Source organism: Phyllostomus hastatus, unplaced genomic scaffold (genome assembly GCF_019186645.2).
Source record: "Phyllostomus hastatus isolate PE091 unplaced genomic scaffold, TTU_PhHast_1.1 phas_scaffold_501, whole genome shotgun sequence".
NCBI lineage: Eukaryota > Metazoa > Chordata > Mammalia > Chiroptera > Phyllostomidae > Phyllostomus > Phyllostomus hastatus.
The window spans coordinates 62,787,157-62,809,535 of record NW_025334033.1 but is presented as its reverse complement, the minus strand read 5'-3'; the positions used below and the strand labels follow the sequence as shown (position 1 = coordinate 62,809,535).

The window sequence follows — 22,379 nt, the reverse complement described above, 5'->3', positions numbered from 1 at the left end:
TAGGTGTTGACTCAGGAGGAGTTGAGGGGGAAAAGGACCTTCCTTAAGTGGCCGCTGGGCCAGGTGAAAGTTCAGGGGTTTTGAGGCGAGATAAGGGATGCTATGCCGAGGAAACCTCTTAAACAAAATTTTTTTTAGAACTTAAATGACTTTTTAGAAGTATGCTAAATTAAAAACTGAAATTTTGCTCAGGCTTCAGTTCCCTGGGTCGGCAGCCCTCTTTGGTGGAGGCCCCCACAAGCTCTGCCCCTGTATCTGCCCCACTGGGCAGACGCGGTCCGTCACTCGGTGGTCTGCCCCTCCTTTCCCAGCCGTTCTCTCGAGAAGAAGCTCCCAGTTGCCAGGACCTTTGGGTGCTTTGTTTATTAGTGTTGGCTCTAAACTTCGTGTACGAGCAAGGGTAAAATCTGGGGAGAACTCTGGAGGACCGTGTGGAGCATGGCGGCCAGCGCCTTTCGCCCTCGGGGACCACCAAATCCCACTTCCGAGGCGGCCCCACTCTCTGAGTTTCCCGAAGAGCGGGTCTGTTCAGTGACATTCGAATAGTTTGCTCCCAGCGGAGCAGCGACACTCAGAGAGGGAGATGACCTTGGCCTCCCCTGGGGCTGACTTACTGACCTGTGGGAGGCAGCAGAGCACAGCGGTCAGGCGACTGCGGTGTTGGGATGCTCACCCTGCCACCTGCTAGCAGTGTGACTTTGGGCGGTGCTGCCAGCCTCTCTGTGCTGCCTCTGGATCCTCATTAGTACAAGAGCAACACCAGTGGCTCGGCCGTGGTAGTCAGGATGGCGTGGTTTGACCATGCCCTTCCCCGCACGTCCGTGGTTGGCACACAGTGTTAGTTCTGTTGTCACTCTGTCCCTGTGTCACCTGGCAGTGGACTCTTTCCTCACCTTAGGAGATTTCAGATATGTAGGTAAAAAATATGGAATATTGAAAACACAGTTTTATATAAAATGTTAAGGAATTTTCGGGAGAATGTTAATGGAGTGATTTTTTTTCAGGAAAGTGTTGCTTTTTTTTCTTGGGCGGAGGATAATGGGACAACGTTTTGCCCGCAGTCCCAATGTGATGTCTGGGCTCTGCACCTCTGTTCACCTCTGACCATGTGACCTTGGCCTAGTCCTTTGTTTCAGCTTTTGTTTTCTGGGCGGGCCTCACACTGCCCGGCCTGTCAGGGGCTGGAGAACCGGCGAGTCTGCAGTGTCTTCTGGCCAGCCCGCCAGGAGCTCCCGCTGTGCCGTGCGCCGCTGGTTGCAAACGGAGGCAGGGCGGAGGGAGACGCGAGTACACGGAGGCCGTGCGCGTTAACTCTTTGTTCGGCGTGTCCTCGTCCCAGAGGCACCTACTGACAATTCTCCCTGACAATTTGTCCTATGAAGGGGAATAAAAGATCCCTCTAACACCGCGCCCATAAAATAATTTAATCAAACAAATCAAATTAGAGCAGATAGAATTAGAATGGGCGTGGGACGGCCTTGATTAGTTTATCTTTAGGTGGTGGCGTGCTGCCAGCGCTAAATAACGTTATCTCCCCGCAAGGAGCTGCTAGGGGTGCAGCGACCGGAATAACGATGACTTCATCCTTGAATATTATAATGCGAGCTCTGCTTTTGGCAAATGAAATCACGCTGCCCCTGTCCTTGGCGCGCATCCGCCAGCCAGCCGGTGATGGCTTTCCTGAGCCGAAGCGGTGCCAGGGTGGAACTTTACCTTCTGCTGACAGTTCATTCCTTGACACCCTCTTTTGGAAAGGGAGGCAGTGCCGAATTATGGGCCATCCACAGACTCCTTATGGGCTGTGCAGCGCTGGAGTTTGGAAGGAAAGACCCGGCCCCGCCCAGACTTCCTCTGCGCAGCCATCGGCGTGGTCACGCCCCAGTTCGAGGTGTCCGCCCTGCAGGGAGGATCCTGGCGCCGGACTCAGAACTGCAGGAGGTGAAGGTTACCGTGTGCGCGCACGGGATTCAGACCAGAGGCCCTGCCGCGGAAAAGCACCCGGCGCTGCGACCAACCGGAGAGGCAGGGCAGACTCTGGAGGTCCGCGTGGCTGCGCCCAGGCTTTAAGTGTGCAAGACAATAAGAAAAGGACAGATTCTCCCTTCCCTTTCCTTCCCGTCCCCTCCCGGCTCGAGCCACAGCCTGATGCGGCGTACCTGGAGGAGCCCCTCCTTAGAGAATCTTCCAGAGACCGGCTGGCTGGGCGTGCGCTCGGACGCAGGGCCTGTCCGCCGAGGAGCCGGAATGGGAGACCAGGACACACTTAAACCAGAGTTGGAAAGAGTAGTTTATTTTATTTTTTGTGTGTGTGTTTCCTCAGTCTGCCTCTGCCCTCATCATTTTGCAGCATTAAAGTGTTTTTAATCTGCCTTCGTTTTCACTCAACATTATGTCAGAACCTGAAAGCATTTCCCAGGCAATGCCCTGTTCCATCAGTGGATGGCCTCCGGGGCATGATCCACGCGCTGCGGGCGGCGCCTGTTCCGCACACCACCACGACGCCCACTCCTCAGGCAGCCCTTGCCTTGTCCCTTGAGGGCAAGGTCCCTGCAGTGGTGACACTTTTAAACGTTCTTGTTTAAGTATGTAATGTGCCCCATTGCGTTCTGTGAGTCATACTGCCCTTCCTCTTTGACCTTCGGCCGTGCGGGCGGGTAGTGAAGTTTTTCTCTTTATTGATAGCTTGCTGTTGTCTAAAAGTTACTTTGCTGATTTGCTGGGCGAAGACCCTACCTTGCATTTGCAGTTCGTGTTTCTTTGACTGTGAGACAGGTTGGATTTTTTTCATTGATTTGTTTACTAGTTATCTTTTTTCCTTTTTTGTTACAACATTATTAAGATAGAATTTACATACCATACAATTCTCCCTTTTAAAGTGTACGTTTCAGTGGTTTTTAATAGATTCACGGGGCTGGGCAACCATCGCCGATATTTAATTACAGGACATTTTTGCCACCCCAAAGGAGCCCCCGTGCCCGCTCATCTGCAGCCGCCCGGTCTCCATGTATCTCTGAGTTCAGGGCGTGTCAGACTCGCAGAACTGCACAGCTGGTGTGTCCCCCCCCTCCACCCCCGGCTTCTGGGGTTGGCCTCAGGGTCTCAAGATTCACCCTGTTGCAGCATGCAGGGTCCTTCAGCCCTTTCGTAGTCAAATAGTGTGGCTGCTGTATGGATACACTGCAGGTGTTTCTCCAGTGATCATTTTGTCCTTTAAACTCTTTGGCTGTTGCAGAGCGTTGCTGTAGTTCATGTACAGGATTCCGTGCGGACAGATGTTTTCATTGTCCTAAGTATATACTTAGTAGTGGGTTTGCTGGGTCAGATGGTAACTTTATATGTAACCTTATTATGCTTGCTTTTTGTCTGTTTATACTTTCTGTTCAATTTTGGGATGTAGTCAGGTTTTTTTTACAATGTGAATAAAGTCTTTATACCATAAATATGTTAACTCTGTATCATGTTTACTCAGAATGTTTTCCCAATCAGTAATTTTTCAATTTAAGTTGCTCATAAATTTTAAATCTGTACGTGGTTGAACCTGATTATATTTTTTATTATATTTCTTTTATTGTTTTAAAGATGAAATTTGGGATAACCCCCTTCTAGGATTTAAAAAGTTTTTAACCATTTTCCATGTTTTCAAAGATAATTTTTCATTTCCAGATCTTCTGGGGATTTACCTTATATATGATATCAGGCATGACTCATGTTCTCCCCAAGTTTCCATGCCACTTTAGGGTGATCTTACATCTCTTTTTTCACATTTTCTGTCATATACTTTAAGTCATTCAAGGAAGTGTTAATATAACAGTAATTTCTGACTTTCCTCTTTTGTTCTGCCCTCTTGTATTGCACCAACATGACTCTGTTTAATAAGAACTTTGTTGTGATGGGTTTTAACATCTGGAAGGATTAGTAACTGCTTATTCTTATTTTCAGAATATCCTCTGCCCTTTTCCGTGGACACCTCTAAATGAATTTTAGAGTCATTCTGTTGAGTTCTAATTCGCTGACACAGTTATCGAGTCCCTTCTGTGTTCCGCGCACTGGGGTGAGGAAGCCACGGAGCAAGTCTGTAGGGAACGGGATCTCGTGAGGGCACAGGGGGCGGACGCCCAGAGGGCGCTGCGAGCCCAGAGAAGGGTTTCGGACCAGACCGGCGTGGAAGTTTAGGGTTGGTTCCCGGAAGAGAGGACACCTGAGCCATATCTTGAAGGCTGACCAAGATAGTGACAGAGGGTCGTTAACCATGACATTGACCTCCTCTATGAAAGGAAAGTTGATTCTTTTTATTCTTGTGAGAATATGGATATATGGCAGAAGATATATATCTTTTTTGTTGTGGTGGTTTCTTCTTTTCTAATATTTTCCATCTTATCTCTCTTATGTCCTATCTTCAGACTTTCTAAAACAATGTCAAAAAATGAAGGTGGTGGAAAATGTCCGTATTTTGTTCCTACTTTGAAGATAACTCTTCAATATATCTCCATTGAAGATTATTGTGTTTATATTCTCGTTAAATGTTTCATTTGCAACTTATCACAACCATGTGAGCTGTGTATCATTATCCCATTGTACAGATGAGGACAGTGGAGGTCTGAGAGGTCAAAGGAATTCTCTGAAGTTCACTCGTGGAGAGCGGGTCAGAACCAGACCTTGAACCTGGGTCCTTTGATCTAAGTTTTCTGGCCCCTGCTCCCTTGCTTCCGGGCTTCCTCAGCCGCTGGGGGTGTGCACACACCAAAGCAGGCTGTACTTGGTCAGGATGCTTGTTGGCATCCTCTCATGGGGAAGTGTTTATCCGCAGGACAAGTGGTGGCTTTAATGCCGCCGAACAATGCCCCTGCCCAGGCCTGTGCATTAGAGGCTCTTGGTGAAGGAGGGATTAAATCCAAGATGCTTGGGCTTCAGAGCAAGCCCTGAGCTGAGCTTTTCCCTCTGCCTCCCCACTTGCGTGTTTCCCATTGAGAACCTAAAGCTCCACCCTGGCAGCCCTGACCCCTTGTCCATTGGGTTCCGTTCTGCGAGCAGACACAGACGGATAGGACCGAGGGGGAGGGGCTAGCATGCACAGTCAGGTGGACCTGAGTTTTGTCACCAGCTCTAAATCTCTAGCCATGTGATTTGGGCAACTCGCTCAGTGGAGCATAGTCCGGGTGTCCCCTTCAGTGAAGAGAGGACAAGGGTGTGTCTCCCCGTGGGTTTTTGGGGGATAATACATGAGATAACCTCTATACCTACGTAGTGCCTAATGCATAGTAGCTTATTTCTGGTTGCTTTTTTCCTGCGTTTCTGATTGGCCTTGCACATTCATTCATTCATTCATTTACTGCACACTTCATTCATTTACTACATGTGTTGAAAGTTTGCCCTGCAAAGAGCTCTACTGCAGTAGACACCAGATGTGTTTGTAAAGGAAAGAGAGGTGGCCCTGGCTTGTGACAGCTGTGGCACCATGGAGGCCAACGACCAGAGGTCAAGCTAGAAGCCACACTGATGGACACAGGGCAGGAGCAGAATGGGACGTTCTGTGGAGAGGGGACCACAGAGGTGGGCCTCCCCCATGTGGTAGGACCAGTGCAGGCACCCCTAGGCAGGGGACAGTCATGCCGACCCCTGAGAGATGAGAAGGAACTCGAGTAACATGATCCAGACTGTGTTGAAAAAATTTATTCAGGCCCTGGCCGGGGTGGCTCAGTGGGCTGGGCATTGTCCTGCAGAGGGAAAGGTCGCCGGTTTGATTCCCCATCAGGGCACGTGCCTGGGTCGTTGGTCTGGTTCCCGATCAGGCATGGTTGGGAGGCAACTGATGGATGTTTCTCTCTCGAGTGGAGGTTTCTCTCCCTCTCTTTCTCCCCCCCTTCCCCTCTCTCTAAAAATAAGTAAGATATTTTTCAAATATATAAAAAGATTATGCGGGCTGCCTGTGGAGAGAGAAAGGGAAGGAAAGGGGCAGGAGAGGACGTGGAGACGCCATGTAGGGGCTGTTGGAGAAATCTGACAGGAAGCGACAGTAGCTTAGGTGAAATAATGTCTCTGGAAACGGGCAGATGTGGTCACACCTGGGAGACAGTTTGGACACACCTGGTGAGAGATCAGGTGTTAGAACGTCGAGGTGTACATGCTCACGCCCTGGTGTCTGATTGGGCAGCTGGGCGGACGGCCTTATTTATTAAGATGGGTGATAGTGGAGGCTTCCGTTCTGAGCTCAGCATGGACTCCTAGAGTGTGACGATGCTCCGAGGTTTCCTGCAGTGGGGGGGGGGGGTGGTTAGAGAGCACTTGTCCGAGGAAGGCATTCTGGGCGCTAGGAGGGCAGTGCCCAGAAAGGGGCCCTTGAGGGCGAGCCCTGTCCCCGAGGTACTGGGCTTAGTGACATAAAAGCACAAAGGCTAGGGGAGGAAATGGATGTCTGTTGTTACAAGGTGTTTATGTATGAATTGGTATAATATTATTTGAAGATAGACTGTGATAAACTAAAGAGCTTATATTGTAAACCTTAGGACAGCCACTAAAAATAAGGAAAAAAAGATAATCATTTAATAGTGGAAATAAAATGGGAATCATCAATAAAAAAAGGCAGAATGAGAGAGAAAAAAGGAACAAAACGTATGGAACAATAAAAATCAACTAGAAAGACGGTTCTGATTGAGTCAATAATTACTTTAAATGGTAATGGCCTAAACACCCCACTTAAAAGCAGAGATTTTTGGATTGGACAAAAAAGCAAGACCTAATTATATACTAGTTCCAAGAAAACCATTTAAATATTGATATATAGGTAGACAAAAAGTAAAAATGTATACTATGCAAACAAAAATCAAAACGAAGTTAGAATGGCTGTAATATTGTATCAGAAAGTAGAATTAGGAATGAGGAATAGTGCAGGAGATGAAGGGAGATATTAGCTAATAGAAGGAGTCAGTTCATCTGCAAGATGCTGTAATCTTAAAACTGTGTGTACCTAAAAATACAGCTTCAAGATATATAAAAAAAAAACGTACAGAAGGATTTATAACGTTAAATGTTTACGTTAGAAAGGAAGAAAATCTCAAAATCTCATTTAGTCTGTGGGACCGTGCTAAAACTATGTTCTGTCGCCATCTTCATTTTACCACTGAGCAAACTGAGGGCCAGAGAGGCTGGGACTCGCCAAAGTGGCGGAGCCGGGCTTTGAACCCAGAGCGGCGGCCCACCTCCAGCGCATTCCTTTCTACTGCAGATCTGAATCTGTAGGCTGAGCGTTCCTTCTGTGTGCGAAGTAGACCGGGCACAGAGGGATGAAAGAAAGGCAAGACAGCGCCTGGTAGATTTTCTAGACTGCGGGGAAAAGCGGATTGCTCTCTGCCGATCGTGTCCACAGGGAGAGCAGTTGGCCGGCTCCCGAGTCCCCCACGGTGGCCCTCAGCACTGGGAGGCTGGGGAGTCGTCTGCAGGGCTCGGAGGGAGAGGCAGCCGGAAGCCCAGGGGGCCCTGCCCGGTCAGGCTCAGAGCAGGAGAGGCGAGAGACAGGCTTCTCCAACACGAGTCCTTGGCAATGTTCCACCAACCAAGAATCGATTCAAACTAGAGAACTTAAGAAGCAGCGAGTGGCCCTGGCTGGCGTAGCTCAGTGGATTGAGTGCGGCCTGGGAACCAAAGTGTCCCAGGTTCGATTCCCAGCCAGGGTAAATTCCTGGGTTGCAGGCCATGACCCCCAGCAACTGCACATTGATATTTCTCTCTCTCTCTCTCTCTCTCTCTCTCTCTCTCTCTCTCCCCCCCCCTTCCCTCTCTACAAATAAATAAATAAAATCTTAAAAAAAAAAAAAGAAGCAGCAAGTGCATTTTCGTATAGCACTGATGCAAAAACAGTTATGGGGTGGAACCTCGGGAGCCTTGGCGATGTAAAAAGTAACATAACAAAACCAGGAGGTTGAAGAGAAGGCAAAGTAGAAGGTAACATGAAGTATGACTATGTCAGTCTCCTCGTCTTTACTGTGACTCCGGAGATACTGTATAAAGTTGAAATACGCTGATAAAAGAAGCACCCCGCTTCCCTTCTCTCTCTCTCTCTACACACACCCACACACACATAATAAATATGAAACATTTTTAACTTCAGAGAGACCTCTTATGAACTATGTGGGGGAAATCTCCACATTTTTCCGAAGTGGAATGATTACTTGGGTCGCACCTTCATTTTTTTCTAGCAAATTTAATTAAAATTACATGTAATGGTTTACATTTAAAATGGACATAGAACACAACCTCAGTTTCTGGAAAATGATTTTCATTTTTCTCTCCTCTTGATACACGCGGATACAGACATGTCTGGACTGTTGTTCAGTCGATGTGAACTGGTTATCTCTGTGGTGGAATTTTAAGATGATTTATAACTTTCTTTTCGTCCTGTTCTGAGTTGTTTTTGCTTTTAAAATAATCATGGCATTCTTTGAAATTAAAAACTATTTTCAAAAGCGCACGAAGGATAATGTTTAAAGGTTTCAGAGTCGCTCTCCCAAATGGAGATGCCAAGGAAGCCGTTCGATGCGTGAGCCTGGAATTCAGAAGGGAGGTCTGGACCAGAAACTTCCGGTGTGGGAGTTGGCAGCACGTAGATGATCTTTTTCATATCTTACTTATTTATTTTTAGACAGAGGAGAAGGGAGGGAGAAAGAGGGAGAGAAACATCGATGTGCAAGAGAAACATCAGTCAGTTTCCTCCCGCACGCCCCCACCTGGGGACCTGGCCTGCACCCGGGGCAGGCGCCCCGACCGGGAATCAAACTGGCAACCTCTCCGTCTGCGGGACGACGCCCAGCCCCCCCTGAGCCACACCAGCCGGGATAGCACCTAGATGATTTCTGAAGCTCAGAGGAGTGAGTGTGATCATCTTGGCCGTGTGCTCAGGACCCTGCTCTGGGCACCTCCATCACTTAGAGAGTAAGCGGAGGGGGGCCCTGCGTGAAACACAGAAACGCTCACGCTTTCTGGAGGTAGGACGAACGCCTACCTCTTAGCACTTGCAGAGAGCCAAGTGCTAAGTCGTGAAGCAGCCAGGCAGCTTTGGTGAGATGCTGAGTCGTCCACCTGGACTTCACTCCAGAACATGTTGTTCATGGAGTTGTCTGCTACTTTTCTTTTCCCCAGACCTCATGACTTAGAGAACTAGCCATTGCTTCTTCAACTCTTTTTGGAGAGTAATTTTAAGATCCCTAGAATATTTGGGGTTTGGCTGACATCAGGGTCCTTGAAGAGCTGCTGAATACTTTCAGCAAATGCGGACAGTGTTTGGAGAGCCCCTGTGTGGTGTTTAATGGGCCACAGTAGCTTCTGTTTGCTGAATGCTTTACTCGACTTGTGAGTTTAAAGAAGAGTAGCCTGTGGGACAGTTGATACGTACACAGACTTCACCATAACCCATTCCACTGGCAAGCCTTTCTCCTGATTAGTTGGAAGCCTTTCTTGCAAGGCTAAAAATTTAAACTCTTGAAACCTCGTTATCTGTCGATGAGAGGTCAAGTCCCGGAGACCAGAAGCTTAGGCTGTTTGTCTCAGCTCCTCCCCTGAGGACAGACAATGGCCGCTCAGTCCGCAGGCCTCCCTTCCGTAGCCTGGAGAGTCTGTCGTCCGTCCCTGGTTAATTTTAGGCCGGGCCCGTCATGGCGCTTCTCAGCTCTTTTGGGAGCTCGCGAAGCTCACGCGGGGCTGGAGCTGCAGCCTGCCCGTCAGTGGCCTTGGCCTCCGGCGGATGACGACTATTTCTGCCTGTTGCTGGGACCTGCTCCTGTCTTACGTAGCCTCTCTGTCAACATCTTGGCATTTAGCAGAGCCACCCCGGCCCTAATGCTTCTCCTGGCACCCTTCACGCCTCGGCCCCTGGTGCCAGGAGGGCCACACATGCCCCTGGGTTGCTCGGTTGCCTCCTGCCTCCGAGAAGTCGTTCTCGCTGCTCTCCTGGCCCTGGCACGTCTGCACCGGGGCCTTTGCACTGACGTCTGTTTGCGCAAGGAGGTCCATTCTTCAAGCTGTGCCGTACGTGCAGCCATAGGGTTTGAGGGAAGCAGACTTGGATGTGGATCTGATTAGTTTTCCGGTTTTCTCCCCTTCTAGGTAATCCTTACTAATATTCAAAACAGAAGCCCTAAGCCTGGCCCTGCTCCCCACGATCAAGAACTAGGCTTTTTCCTAGAAACAGGACTTCAGAGAGCCCATGTCCTCTATTTCAAAAATGGGTAAGCCTTCTTCGCTTTTTCTAAAGAAGGAGAATAGAAAGCTTCACAACACTGCCTTCGGTTTAGTTATTATGACAGAAACGATTTTAAAAAGGGACTGTAATTGGGATTTCTTTAAAAAAGAACGAACACAGGCTCGCGCTTCTCCCTGCCCCGCCGCCCGGCGCGGTCACTTTCTCACGAGAGTCGAAGGTGGGGGGCGGGAGGGGGTCCTGTGTAAGGAGCAGCCAGACCAGAGGGGGGACGTCTGATGGGAACCGGGCTTCATGCTGCCCTTCCCCTTGGGGATGGTGCTGTGCGGCTGCCGCCCCCGCCCCTCCCCCCCCCGCCCGCCCACTCCCGGGGTTGGGGGGGAAAGTAGCGAGTTGGAAACCCGGCCCACGGGATCCCCCTCCTTGGAACGGCTGATCCATCCGGGGACTTGCATTGGCCGAGTCTCGACGGTACTTGGGTGAACGTGAGTGTGACCGCGATGTCCCACGAGGGCCTCTTCCCCTCGGCCCGCCTGTGCAGGGCGGTTTCAGAGCGGCCCGAGAGCCCGAGTGTGAGGGACGGAGCTCGCTGACGCGTTTGATGTCTGTTTTCCTCTCTGTGTTGTCTGATGAGAAACGCACGGTTCTGTGCCAACTCTGCTCAGCTGTCCCTTGTTTTGACATTGTGCTGCAGGATAGATGTGTATGAAGACCGACAGTAGGTATCCGGGTCCCCGCAGCTCCCCCCGGGCTGTGCATGGGCCCCCCCCCCCCCCCAGGCCTGGTCCCCTCCCTCTAGGACGCGGGCCCCAGCCTCAGGACAAATGAACAGTGGAGCCTCTCCCTCTTCATTGTCACGAGCTTCAAACCTTGGGGCGCAGCTCCGGGGAGTGGGGGTTCACCTTGCTGGGAGCGCACACTTATTTTTCAGACCCTCCTTAAACTGCGGACAAGGCCGGCTTTGCCGGAAGGCCAGTGGTCCAGATTGGCATCGCCACAGCTGGCGCCCCAAGGTTGGGAACGGCTCGGCGGCTTTGGCACAACGGCGTGCTCAAATCTGATCTCAGCCGACACCGACTGAGATCGTCTGAGTGATGGCGCATGTCCCCTGAGCCGAGTTTTGAGTTCTGTTTTCTTTGCTGTTTTAAACGGAGGGAGGGAGGGAGGGAGGGAACGTGGACCATTTTTCTAGCGGTCTGTTTCTTGTCCCTTTCACAATAAAAGGCGCCCATCACGGAGGATGCCCCAAGCACTGCTGTCCCTCCCTCTAACCTGTGAGTGTGTGGGAGGCTGCTATGCAAGTCCTGAGACAGGAATGAGCTCTCCCTGGGGGCTGTCGGGGGTGCCGCACCGGCCCCTTCTGTTGTTGCAAACGCACTGTGTGAGATTAAAGAGAGCCGGCTGGGCGGCACACCCTCACCCGCGAGAGCTGTCCACTGAGGAGGGAGGAACAGGGCCCTGGGGCTCTGACCTCCTGCTGTGAGACGCCCGCCGCCCACTGCCGTCCATCTGGAGAATGATGGTGACGAGAGCTTCATTATCTGTCACTCGATGGTGGATTCCATGCCGGGAGTTGCTTGCTGCCTCATGTCTCATTTTACCCAAGTTCAAGGAGAGCCACACTGACATAGCCACAGGCTTGTCGCCCTTCCCTCTGGGCTCTGAAGACCAGGGGTGACATCGGCTTGGCTGTTCTGCAGGGTCTTTGCGCGCTGCGGCGTCTGAAGGCTGGGCCTGCGCAGCGAGAGATTACTCTCAGGGGCGGTGGAGGGGGAGGCCAGCTTTGGGACCGCAACATGTGGACGTGAGGAGAGAAATCTGGGGGGTGGGGGTTTCGGACAAGCCAAGTGCCATCAGGGTTACTCGGGGCCCGAGAGCCACGCCGGGGGTCATGTGTCGGCGGGCACCCACGGTCAGCGTCCCCGGGGTGCCAGTGGAGGTGCACTGCTGCCCCTGAGCACCCGTGGGTTCCGCAGTTCCACTCCCGGTGCACCTGCTCCCTGGCTGTCTCATCCCTTTTCTGCTTCCTGCCTTTTAAAAATATGCAGAAATCCGAAAATCGTCTCCATGCTCTCCTGGCTGGTGTGGCTCAGTGGGTTGGGCATCGTCCCGCAAACCGAAAAGTCGCCGGTTTGATTCCCGGCCAAGGCACGTGCCTGGGTTGCAAGTCCAGTCCTGGGCTGGGGGCATCTGAGAGGCGGCCTTCTCTCGCACATCAGTGTTTCTCTCCCTCTCTTTCTCCTTCCCTTTGCCCCTCTCTCAAAAATAAATGAATGAAATCCTTTAAATGCATACGCATCCGGGATGGGTCAGCGGGTGCAGGTTGGCCGACCCCTGGGGCGGGGAAGTGTGGCAGAGGAGAGTTCTGCAGCGAGGGGCAGAAACTGACAGAGCACTTTCTTTCTGGGGGATATACTGAAGGATATTCCGCTTTGGGGGTGTCACCCCTGAGGACGTAATGAGTTACAGTGATCACTCTTATTCCTCGATGAGTCCCCATCCTTGTCAAGAGTGAGTGGTCCGGGAGCCAGACTGGTGCCCTTGAACCTCTCTCAGGGAGGACCTGAGCCCCGGACCGGCTCCCGGGCCCCTGCGAGCCCCTCAGATCCCAGTGACACTTTCGTGGACCTTTCCTTCGTCCTCCTCGACCCGCACAGCGGCATCTGGCTGTGCGCGCTGTGCACCTGTGGCGAGGCTGGCGGTGTGAGTGGCGTTGCCCCTGTTTCCGCCCGGGGACCCGGCTCCCACGTTCCGCCTTCAGGCCTTTTAGCCCTGCACCTCCGCGGACAAAACGTGGCCCCTCTGGGTGGAGGGGCTCGGCCGGACCCTCAGACAGTGGCCTCGGCCAGCGCCCTGCCCCTCTGTGAGGGCGCACCCGGCCCCTAGCACGAGGCCTCGCCAGGGATGCTCCCGGCCGCTGGTGCCCGGGGTGTCCCCATCACGCCCTTCCTTCTGTCTCGTCCACAGCCTGTCCCAGATCCTCTGCTCCTTCTCCTCGCCTCCCCCTTTTCCTTTCCCTCGCACCCTGGGTCTCCTTTCTGGCTGCCGCCCAGCCCCATGTGTCCCCAGGCACGGTCCGACCCGGAACGCACCCTCTTCTGTCTCACAGCTGTGTCGCTCATCCCTGGGGGTGGCCGCGGCCAGCCGGCTAAGGATGAAGAACCCTGCTCAGCCTCCGCACAGGGCGAGATCACAGAGCCTTAGCCTCAGGGGACCAGGACGGCACCTCCAGGGTTCCCCGGGCCCCGAGCCAGAGGACCCGATCTGGAACCCGCCCTTCCTCCTCCTCTCTGTCTGTAAAATGGGGCTCATCCATTTACGTAAGCAGGGCGCGGATAAAAAACACGTGTGGAAGCCCTGGGCAAGGAAGCGGCAGGCAGACAGGGAGTGGTACATGGCCACCTCCCACCATGGCGATGCCCGGCTGGCTTTCCAGCTGGACACGGGGCCGGGTGAAGGGCAGGCTCCCATGGACGGGGAAGTTCACGGAGCAGGCACCCCGTCACTCGCGTGATGGCTGAGCCTCACACCGCCAGCGTTCTCAAGAGGCAGCACGTATCGCCGCTGCTGTTTAACAGAGAGCGCTGCCGATGCACGGGGTCGGCTTGGGTAGCGCCCGGTCGCCGACGGCCATGCCGGCGTTCCGGACGGGGAGGTCGGCTGACTGCCCTGACATGGGGGTGCTGGCTGTTCTCCGGGTGGCCGGGAGAACAGCCCCAGCGTGGGGCCCCCTCAGCCTGCTGAGGCCAAGAGAGATGTCCCCCACCCCCACCCCCGCCCCGCCCCGAGTCTCTGCAGCCAGAACTGCTGGGGAAGCCACTTAAGTGGCACCTGGGACGGCACTTCTTTCCTGCAGCGTCGCTTCCCTGGGAGGCCTGGCCCGTCACCCCGTTACTAAGCAGTGCCCCCCATTGTTTGCTCTCACCGCACCCACTCATTTTCCCCCACTTACCGCAATTTGTCATTGCACACGTTGGTGAGCTTGTTTATCATCTGTCCCCCTCGCTAGGCTGCCCTGTCCTCCCCGAGAACCTGGACTGAGTTTCCCAGGTTCCCCAGTGAAGCACCAAGCGCGGTTCGGGCACGTGGCACACTCAGCCAACACCTGCTGGGCGCCGACCCCACCTGCCGCACCTGGGCCTGTGCCGAGGGGGCTGCGTGCCCGTGGGGCGTAAAGAGGCCGCCCTGGCTGGAGTCGGGGCTGTTATGGGAATCTCGTGGGTTCCTTGGGAACGGGTTAGATGGAGTGGGGACACGGCGAGCGTCAGATCTGGAGATGGGGAGGTCCAGGATTTCCCTTTGGATGCGCTGCGGTTGAGACGCCTGTGAGACAGACACGTGCCCTAGCGGACTCGTCAACCGGGAAGATACCTGAGCGCAGAGGGAGGGTGGAGCTTGACTTACAAATTGGGAGTTTCAGCAGTTGGCTACATTTAAAGCCCTGGACTGGATGAGGCCAGTGAGGGACAGAGGGCAGAGGGAGAAGCAAGGACAGCCCAGGACCCGGCGTGGAAACCCGCTCGAGTCAGATGTGGAATAAAGGGGGGGAACCCGTGGAGCCGCTGCCTGGGGCAGGAGGGCCACCGGCGGGATGCAGGGGTCACCTGCTTCGGACCCAGTCACTGCCTCGGGGAGTTTACACTTTGCCCAGGGAGACAGTCGGTAAAGGAGGCGATAGGATTCACGCAGTGTCACCCAGCTGGTCGGGGGCGAGCTGGTACCCACGCACCTTTCTCTGACACCCGGTCCGGCTTTCTCACCACTCGGACCATGCTGCCCTCGCCCAGTTAGGGCTCTTTTCTCAAAGCGGAGTACCTGGCAGTGCAAAGGCGTATACAGTGTCACAATTGGAAAATAAGGACTTTCGAAAGCCAGTGTAGATGTAACTATGTAATAAAAGGTGTCAGCCAATTTTCTCGTTTGCTTAAATGCATACTAGGTTTGCATTTAATGTCATCAAAACTTTATTACGGGAACAAAGGCATCTTTGTCCACTTTAATGACAAAACTCTAAGACCGCTTTCAGTGGTGAATTATGGGGCACAGGTAATCGCTTCAGTATACTTCCTAAGTGCTAGTACTTAGTGAGTGTTCAGAGTCCTGTGCCATCCGAGAGCTTTGTCAGTGTTCACCGAGGTGGGTGCATCCATGTCGGTCTGCCCTTGGCCTCAGCAGAAGAACCGGAAGGTCACTCTAGGCATCCAGAGTGCAGGAGGGGGGTGTTGGGGGTGGGGGGGGGGTACGACATCTGTGTATTCTGTTGTGTGCTCCCCACCTGAAGTTCCATTTCCTTCCACTGCTGAGTGTTGGACCCTCTTGGTCACTTTATCCCGAGCCCCCAGGGTCATTTTCAACATAGTCAGTGTTGCCTAGTAACATAACTGACATCTTGGTTAGGTTTCCAAGGAAATAGAATTGGAAAGTTAGCCTAAGGTCAGATTCTCATGCAGGAGAAGAAAGTAATTCGTTATGCCTTTGTCCACACTGTCTGTTTTCTTACCTGACTTGTCTACTGTCTGTCTTCCCTCACTGGAGCACAAGTCCCACTTGGGGAGCAATTTTGCCTGTTCTGTTGGGGAAGGGATCTTGAGCAGTGTCTGGAACACAGTTGTACGTGAAGGATGAATGAGTGAGTGAACTTTGCATTTTCAGCTGAGGTGGCTCTGGCTCACAGATGCCTAGCAGTTGAGTGTCTTCTTTAAGGTCCGTTAATGCAGCTTCCAGCTGCTGAGAGCCACGTCGACTCCCTGAGCCCTGCGCTCTGGGCCGGGGATGTAAGGATGGACGGAACCGCCTGGGCCGGCTGCCGGAACCTGCTGCTCCGGTGAGGCTCCTCCGCGGGGAAGAGGGAGGTGTTCCTTGACCGTCTGCATTAGGGTTCCCTCCCTGCACCTGACGTCCTTCTGTTAAAAGAGGGTGCAGGGGGCCAGGTGTCAGATCAGACGGTTTCCTTGATCTCAGAGTGAAACGGTACATTTTCTGGGTCCGCCCTGTCTCCAAGGTTGGGCAGGAATGCTGTTGGACCGTGCTCGCACCTGGACAGGATCCCAGAGCCCCCGCAGCCGGGAGGGTAGTTGCCGTTTCTGCGGTTTACTGGTTTGAGGACATTTGCTCCCAGGGCCTCCCAGACCCACATTTTAAAAATAAAATGACGCCGCTCTTCGCGGGCCGGACAAACTGGACACGAAGCACGGGAGGAGAGCCTGCCAGCGCTGCCTTTGCAGGCCCCGCCCCTCAAGGGCGGAACGTGGAAACGGCTCATGCGCATTGGGAAGGAGGAATTCACAGCCCGACGGGTGCAGGAGGAAGCTGGGAGCTCTCGCGCGGGGGCTGTGGGGAGCTTCCCTGGTAACCTAGTGACATCTGGGTGCAGAGCAGACCCCGCTGCGCCCACCCTGGGGAGGAGGGTGTGTGGAGAGAGCTGGCAGAGTCCCTGCCCCATCCTGGTTCGTGGTTAACCCAGGTCTTCCTCCCTGGCCGAGGTGCCAAATGCAGTCACACCTTCCAGGAAGGCGGTGGGGTGGAGGCCCCAGCTCTTTCCAAGGGATACTTCTTACCTATTTCTTTTTATTTTTTAAAGATTTTTATTTCATTCTAAATCATCGGTTTTCTCTTCTTTTTGTTGTCCAGAGGTATTTTTGGTTAATTCTTAGAGATTGAGCTAAAGCCCAGAAAGTTACTGAGACATTTTTTGAGAATTTGTGGCTTTTTTAAAGGAAACACTATCATCTATTGACAGGGAGAGGGGCCACTGGTTTCCTCACAGACGCCTGCCTTTGCTCACTGTCTGCGTGGGGATATCTGCGGTAGATGTGCTTATCAATGAGGAAATGCACAATAAAATTGTGTGCTCTCATAGCAAAGTCTTGCATTAAATTACAAAACTTAAAAAGTTAATGAAGCCCTGGCTGGCGTGGCTCAGTGCATTGAGTGCAGGCCTGCTAACCAAAGGGTCGCCAGTTCGATTCCCAGGCAGGGCACACGCCTGGGTTGAGGGCCATGACCCCAGTAGGGGGCGTGCGAGAGGCAACCACACATTGATGTTTCTCTCCCTCTCTTTTCCCCTCCTTTCCCCTCTTTCTAAAATAAATAAAATCTTTAAAAAATACAAATAAAGTTAATGAATTAGGTTTTAAATTGATGTTTGTTTATTCCACCTTCCTCTCTATTTTAGGTTTGAATTTTTACTTTTCAATTCACAGGCGACTTTGCTGATAATCCTCCAGGCCCGGCCCAAATGCACTGCACCTTCCTGCTGGCTCTTCCTGCAGCATCTCTCTGCCGGCAGGTGCTGGGTTAGTGGGCGTGGCAGCCGGTTCGCCTTCGAGTCCGACAAATTAATGTCAGCAGCAGTCGTCTCTGCATGTTGGAAACCAGGAGTTCAAATATCAGAAAGAATCCAATGCTGTGTTTCTTCCCAAAAATACCCAGAAAAAGTGATTAGCCAGACTTGGTAAACTCTCTAAATTACAGATTATTTTTTTAAAAGATGCAATTTTATTGTTTTTCAAGTAGATTTTGAGTTAGTTAAGAAAAAATAAATAAAATAGTGCCTACTCAGTTCCGTGAATGTTTGTGGAGAGGCTGTGAGGGGCCAGTCACTGGGGTGAGCTCTGGAGACAGGAGATGAACACACGGTGTTCTCTGGGCTGCGGGCAAGACGAGGGTGTAGGCGGCGAGTGTAACACCTGGTGAAAAGCTGGAGCCCGAAGGATGGGAAGTGGGGGAGGGAGGGGAGGACGGAGGAAGAAGCTACTTGCCTGGCTGAGTCCATCAAGTTTTTTAGAATAGTTGACATTTGAACTTGGTCTTTGAGGGAGGGGTAAGATTCACCCTACGGCAGGGGTAAGATTTTCGTGTTTTAGGGAGGACTGGGGGCGGTGGTAGTCATGGTTGAATGCGAGACCTACCGGACCGGAGCCACGTCCTGTGCCCTGGAGAGTCGGCGCGGTCCAGTGGTCAAGGAGCGCTGACTCCGGATCCGGCTCCCTCTCGCATTTACTGTGACCTTGGTGACTTACTTGACCCGCGCTTCGGGGTTCTCACTTGTAAACTGGAGATAATAATAGAACCTACTTCAGAGTGTTGTTCGGGGGATTAAGTGACTTAGTAATCATAGTGTGCTTGGACCGTGTCTGGCACGTGGTGAGCACGAAACACAGGCCAGATGAATAAATAAATAAAACCCTACAGAGTGAAGGTTTGGCCAGCTCCCTGGACAGAAAGGTAAGAATTGGCAACTGAAATCTGGGAAGATGATAACCACAGTGGCAGCATGGTTTTGGATCTTCACATATATCCACATAAAAAAGGCACAGCAGCCCTGGCTGGTGTAGCTCAGTGGATTGAGTATGGGCTGTAAACCAAAGGATCGCAGGTTCAATTCCCAGTCAGGGCACGTGCCTGAGTTGCAAGCCAGGTCCCACTGGGGGCCACATGAGAGGCAACCACACATTGATGTTTCTCTCCCTCTCTTTCTCCTTCCCTTCCCCTCGCTCTAAAAACATTTAAAAAAATGACACAGTAACCAGAGGGGAAAACCAGAAACCCATTTACAGCAAAACTAGATGGCAGGGTATACTCAAGAATCCCAAAGGACAGGCTGGTGGGGACCAGCTGCCAACAGCTATAGACCAGCAGGCAGTTCGCGTGTGTGTGCTGACAGCAGAAGGAAGCCAGGGGTGCCTGGTGGACCTGAGAGCAGGAGGCTCTAAAACACCAGCAAATATTTGTTGGAATGTTGGAAAGTCCCCCCAGCCAGTCTGAGATCAGGAACTGGAAGTGAGAGGGACTGGCCTAGTCAGGTTCAAGGGCAAGGGGCTGGAGCAGCCTGGCCCTGCCGACCGGTAGGGTGCTTACTGTGCTGGGACGGCCCCACAGTGAGCAGAAGCCGCTGAGAGTGGATGGCAATGGAGCAAGAAGTGAGAAAAAAGAAGGAAAAGGTAGAGGTAACTTGTGGGGAGGAGGGGAGATAGCCAGGAACTACCAGAAAGCAAGCTGCTATATGTATTTTTAGCTGCTTTATTCAGATATAATTTACATATCAAAAATTCCCGGGGTCACAAACACACAGCTTTGTTGTTTTTAATAAGTTTGTACAGCGGTGCGGTCTCTGGCACAGTTTAGTTTCAGAACATCTCATCCCCCCGAGAAGTCCGTCCGTATGCCTGTTCACCATCAGGCCCCTCCCCTGCTTGCGGCCGGGGCAGCCGCCCCTCTGCTGTTTGTCTCTCTAGAGCTGCCTTCTGGGGGGATTTTAGAGAAACAAAGTCACAGAATCTGTAGTCCTTTGTGTCTTGCTTCTTCAACTTAGTAAGATGCCTTTGAGGTTCACCCACATTGTAGCATGCCTCAACAGGTCCTTTTTATCATGAAGTAGTTCTTGTACGGATACACTATGTTTTATTTATCCATTCACTAGTTGATGAACATTTAGTGAATTGCCCATTCACTAACTGATGAGCATTCGGATAGCTATTACAAATAATGCTCCTGTGAACATTTGCAAACAAATGTTTCCGCGGGCACTTCTTTTCCTTTCCCTTGGATGGAATCACAGGAGTGGAATTGGTGGGTCCTGTGATAAGTTCCCATTTAGCTGCTTAAGACACTGTTTTCCACAGTGGCTGCACCATAGTACATTTATGAGTTCCAGTTTCTTTCCGTTCTCTTCAGTACCTGGTATTGTCAGTTTTTAAATTAGAGCGAATCTGGTGGGTTTGTAGTGGTGTCTCATTGTCATTTTAATTTGTATTTCTCTAATGATTCATGATGTTCAGTAACTTTTTATGTGCCCCCTAGGCATTCGCACATCTTCTGTGGTGAAACATCTGTTGGAGTATTTTGCCCTGTTTTCAGTTGGATTGTCATTATCAAGTTATGAGTTCTTTATGCATTATGGATACAAGTTCTTTACCAAATACAGCATTTGCAAATATTTTCTGCCAGTTTATGGCTTGTATTTATGTTTTAATTATGTTATTTAAAGAGGAAAAGTTAATTTTAAGGAAATCCAATTTTTCAATTTTTCTTTTTATGGATTTTCCTTTTGGTGTTATAGGAAGGAAATTTTTAACTAATCTAAGACCACAAAGATTTTCTTTTATATTTTTTTCTACAAGTTTTATAGTTTTTTAACTTTTACATGTAGGTGTCTAATCTATTTTGAGTTAATAATTATGTACGGTATGAGGTAAGGATCTGAGTTTTTTTGGCATCTTGATACCAATTGTCTAAGCACCATTTGGTGAAGTTTTCTCCTTCCTTATTAAATTTCCTTGACACATTAGTAAACAAGTAACTAGTTGAACATGAATGTAAAGACTTATCCTGGAGTCTCTGTTTGGTTTTATTAATTTATATGTCTGTTCTTAAGCCAGTGCCATACTGTCCTGAATATATAGTTTAATAGTTTAATAGCAGGTTTTAAAATTAGATAGTGTAAATCCTCTAACTTTGTTTTTTTTTTTTTTTTCAAAATTATTGTGGCTATTTTCAGTCCTTAACATTTTTATATATGTTTTAAAATCATCTTGTAAATTTCTACCCCAAAAAAGCCCCCCAGGATTTTGATGAGGACTGTAGGCAATTGATCTCTAGATCAGTTTAGGGAGGATTGTCATATTACCAGTAGGGAATCTTCCAATCCAAGGTCTCTCTAATTAGATACTTAATTTCTCTAAAAAATGTGTATACTTTTTATTTTATGAGTTTTGAATTTTTGTTAAATTTTTGATGAGTATTTTATTCATTTTATTCTATTATAAATTGAATTGTTTTCTTAATTTTCAGATTATTTCTTGCTAGTATAAGAAATACTGGTTGTTGTATTTAAATATGGATATTGTATCCTGCAACCTTGCTAAACTTACTAATTAGTTCTTGTAATTTTTACATAGATCACTTAGGGTTTTTACACATGGGATCATGTCATCTGTGAATATGGGCAGTTTTGCTCCCTTCTTTCTACACGGGTCTTTTATTTCTGTCTGTTGCCTCATTGCGCTTTCGAGAACCTCCAATGCCGTACTAAATGCGAGTGAGGCGAGCAGACGTGTTAATCCTACTCCCGCCTGACCTCAGGGGAAAGCATTCAGCTTTTCCCCAGTAAATACCAGGTGAGCTGTGAGTTTTTTAGAGACGCCTCTTCGTCTCTAGCAGTATTTCCGCACTTGCAGACTGTCTTTTCCGATATTGCTGGAGCCACTCCAGCTTCCTCGAGGTTACTGTTCACGCGGTGTGTCTTTCTTATCCTTTTACTTTCCACCTATTTGTGTCTCTGGGTTAAAGCATCTCATCTGTCTGCTACAGACGGCGTGCAGTCGGACCTGACTTTTTTACCCCACATAAAAGTTGTTGCCTTTTGATCGGACTGTTTAACCCATTCACATTCGCTACATTCCCTGTCGGTGTGGTCGGCTTTACATCGGCCGTTTTTCTGTTCGTTTTTCACGGGTCTCATGTCTTTTCATGTCTTTGTTCCTCGCTGTGACCCTCTTTTATGTTGAAAAATACATTTTTAATATTGCATTTTAATTCCTCTGTTGATTTTTTACCTGTATTTTTAAAAAATGTTTTATGGTGATTTCTCTATGAATTACAGGGCACATCTTAAATGGTCACAGTCTGTCTCAGGTTAATACTGACTTAATTTCAGTGAAGTATGCAGTGTGGCCCTAATGCAGCTGCATTTCCTCCCTTCTTTGTGCTGTTAGTGTCTGTATGTTACAGACACCACAATGCAGTGTCTGTAGCAGTGTAGTAATCATTCCCTTATATTAATACAATCTTATTTGTTAGAAATTAAAAGATTTTAAAATATTGTATTTGTACAATATTTATATTTACCCACATATTTACACTTCTGGTACTTTCATTAATGTATTACTGGGGATTCCAATTTCCCTCTGCTATCCTTTCCTTGTGGTCGGAAGGACTTCCTGTAGCTTTTTGTACCAGGCGTGTCTGTAGTTACTGATTCTCTCACTTTTGGTTTAGTTGGTAGTATCTTTGTTTTGCCGTCTGTTCGGATGACAGTTTCACCTACAGTTTCTTTAAGCACTTTGAGTGTGTCTTCCACTGTGTCCGATTAGAAGTCACTGGTAATCTCACTGTTGTCCCCTGTATGGGATCATTTTTCAGTCATTACCTTCAAGGTGTGGTCGTCTGTCCGCGCTTTTATAATTTTCTG

The 22,379-nt window shown here is 50.2% G+C and overlaps 1 protein-coding gene across 4 annotated transcripts in view; it reads left to right on the top strand.

Annotated features, from left to right (window-relative positions):
• The window catches only part of TTC7B (tetratricopeptide repeat domain 7B), a 211,185-nt gene that overhangs the window by 50,287 nt on the left and 138,519 nt on the right, over nt 1–22,379 (top strand). For all 4 annotated transcript variants that reach the window (XM_045822944.1, XM_045822943.1, XM_045822942.1 and 1 more), the window contains exon 5: nt 10,096–10,217. In XM_045822944.1, coding sequence (XP_045678900.1) covers nt 10,096–10,217 — 122 coding nt within the window. The remainder of the gene's footprint in view (nt 1–10,095; nt 10,218–22,379) is intronic.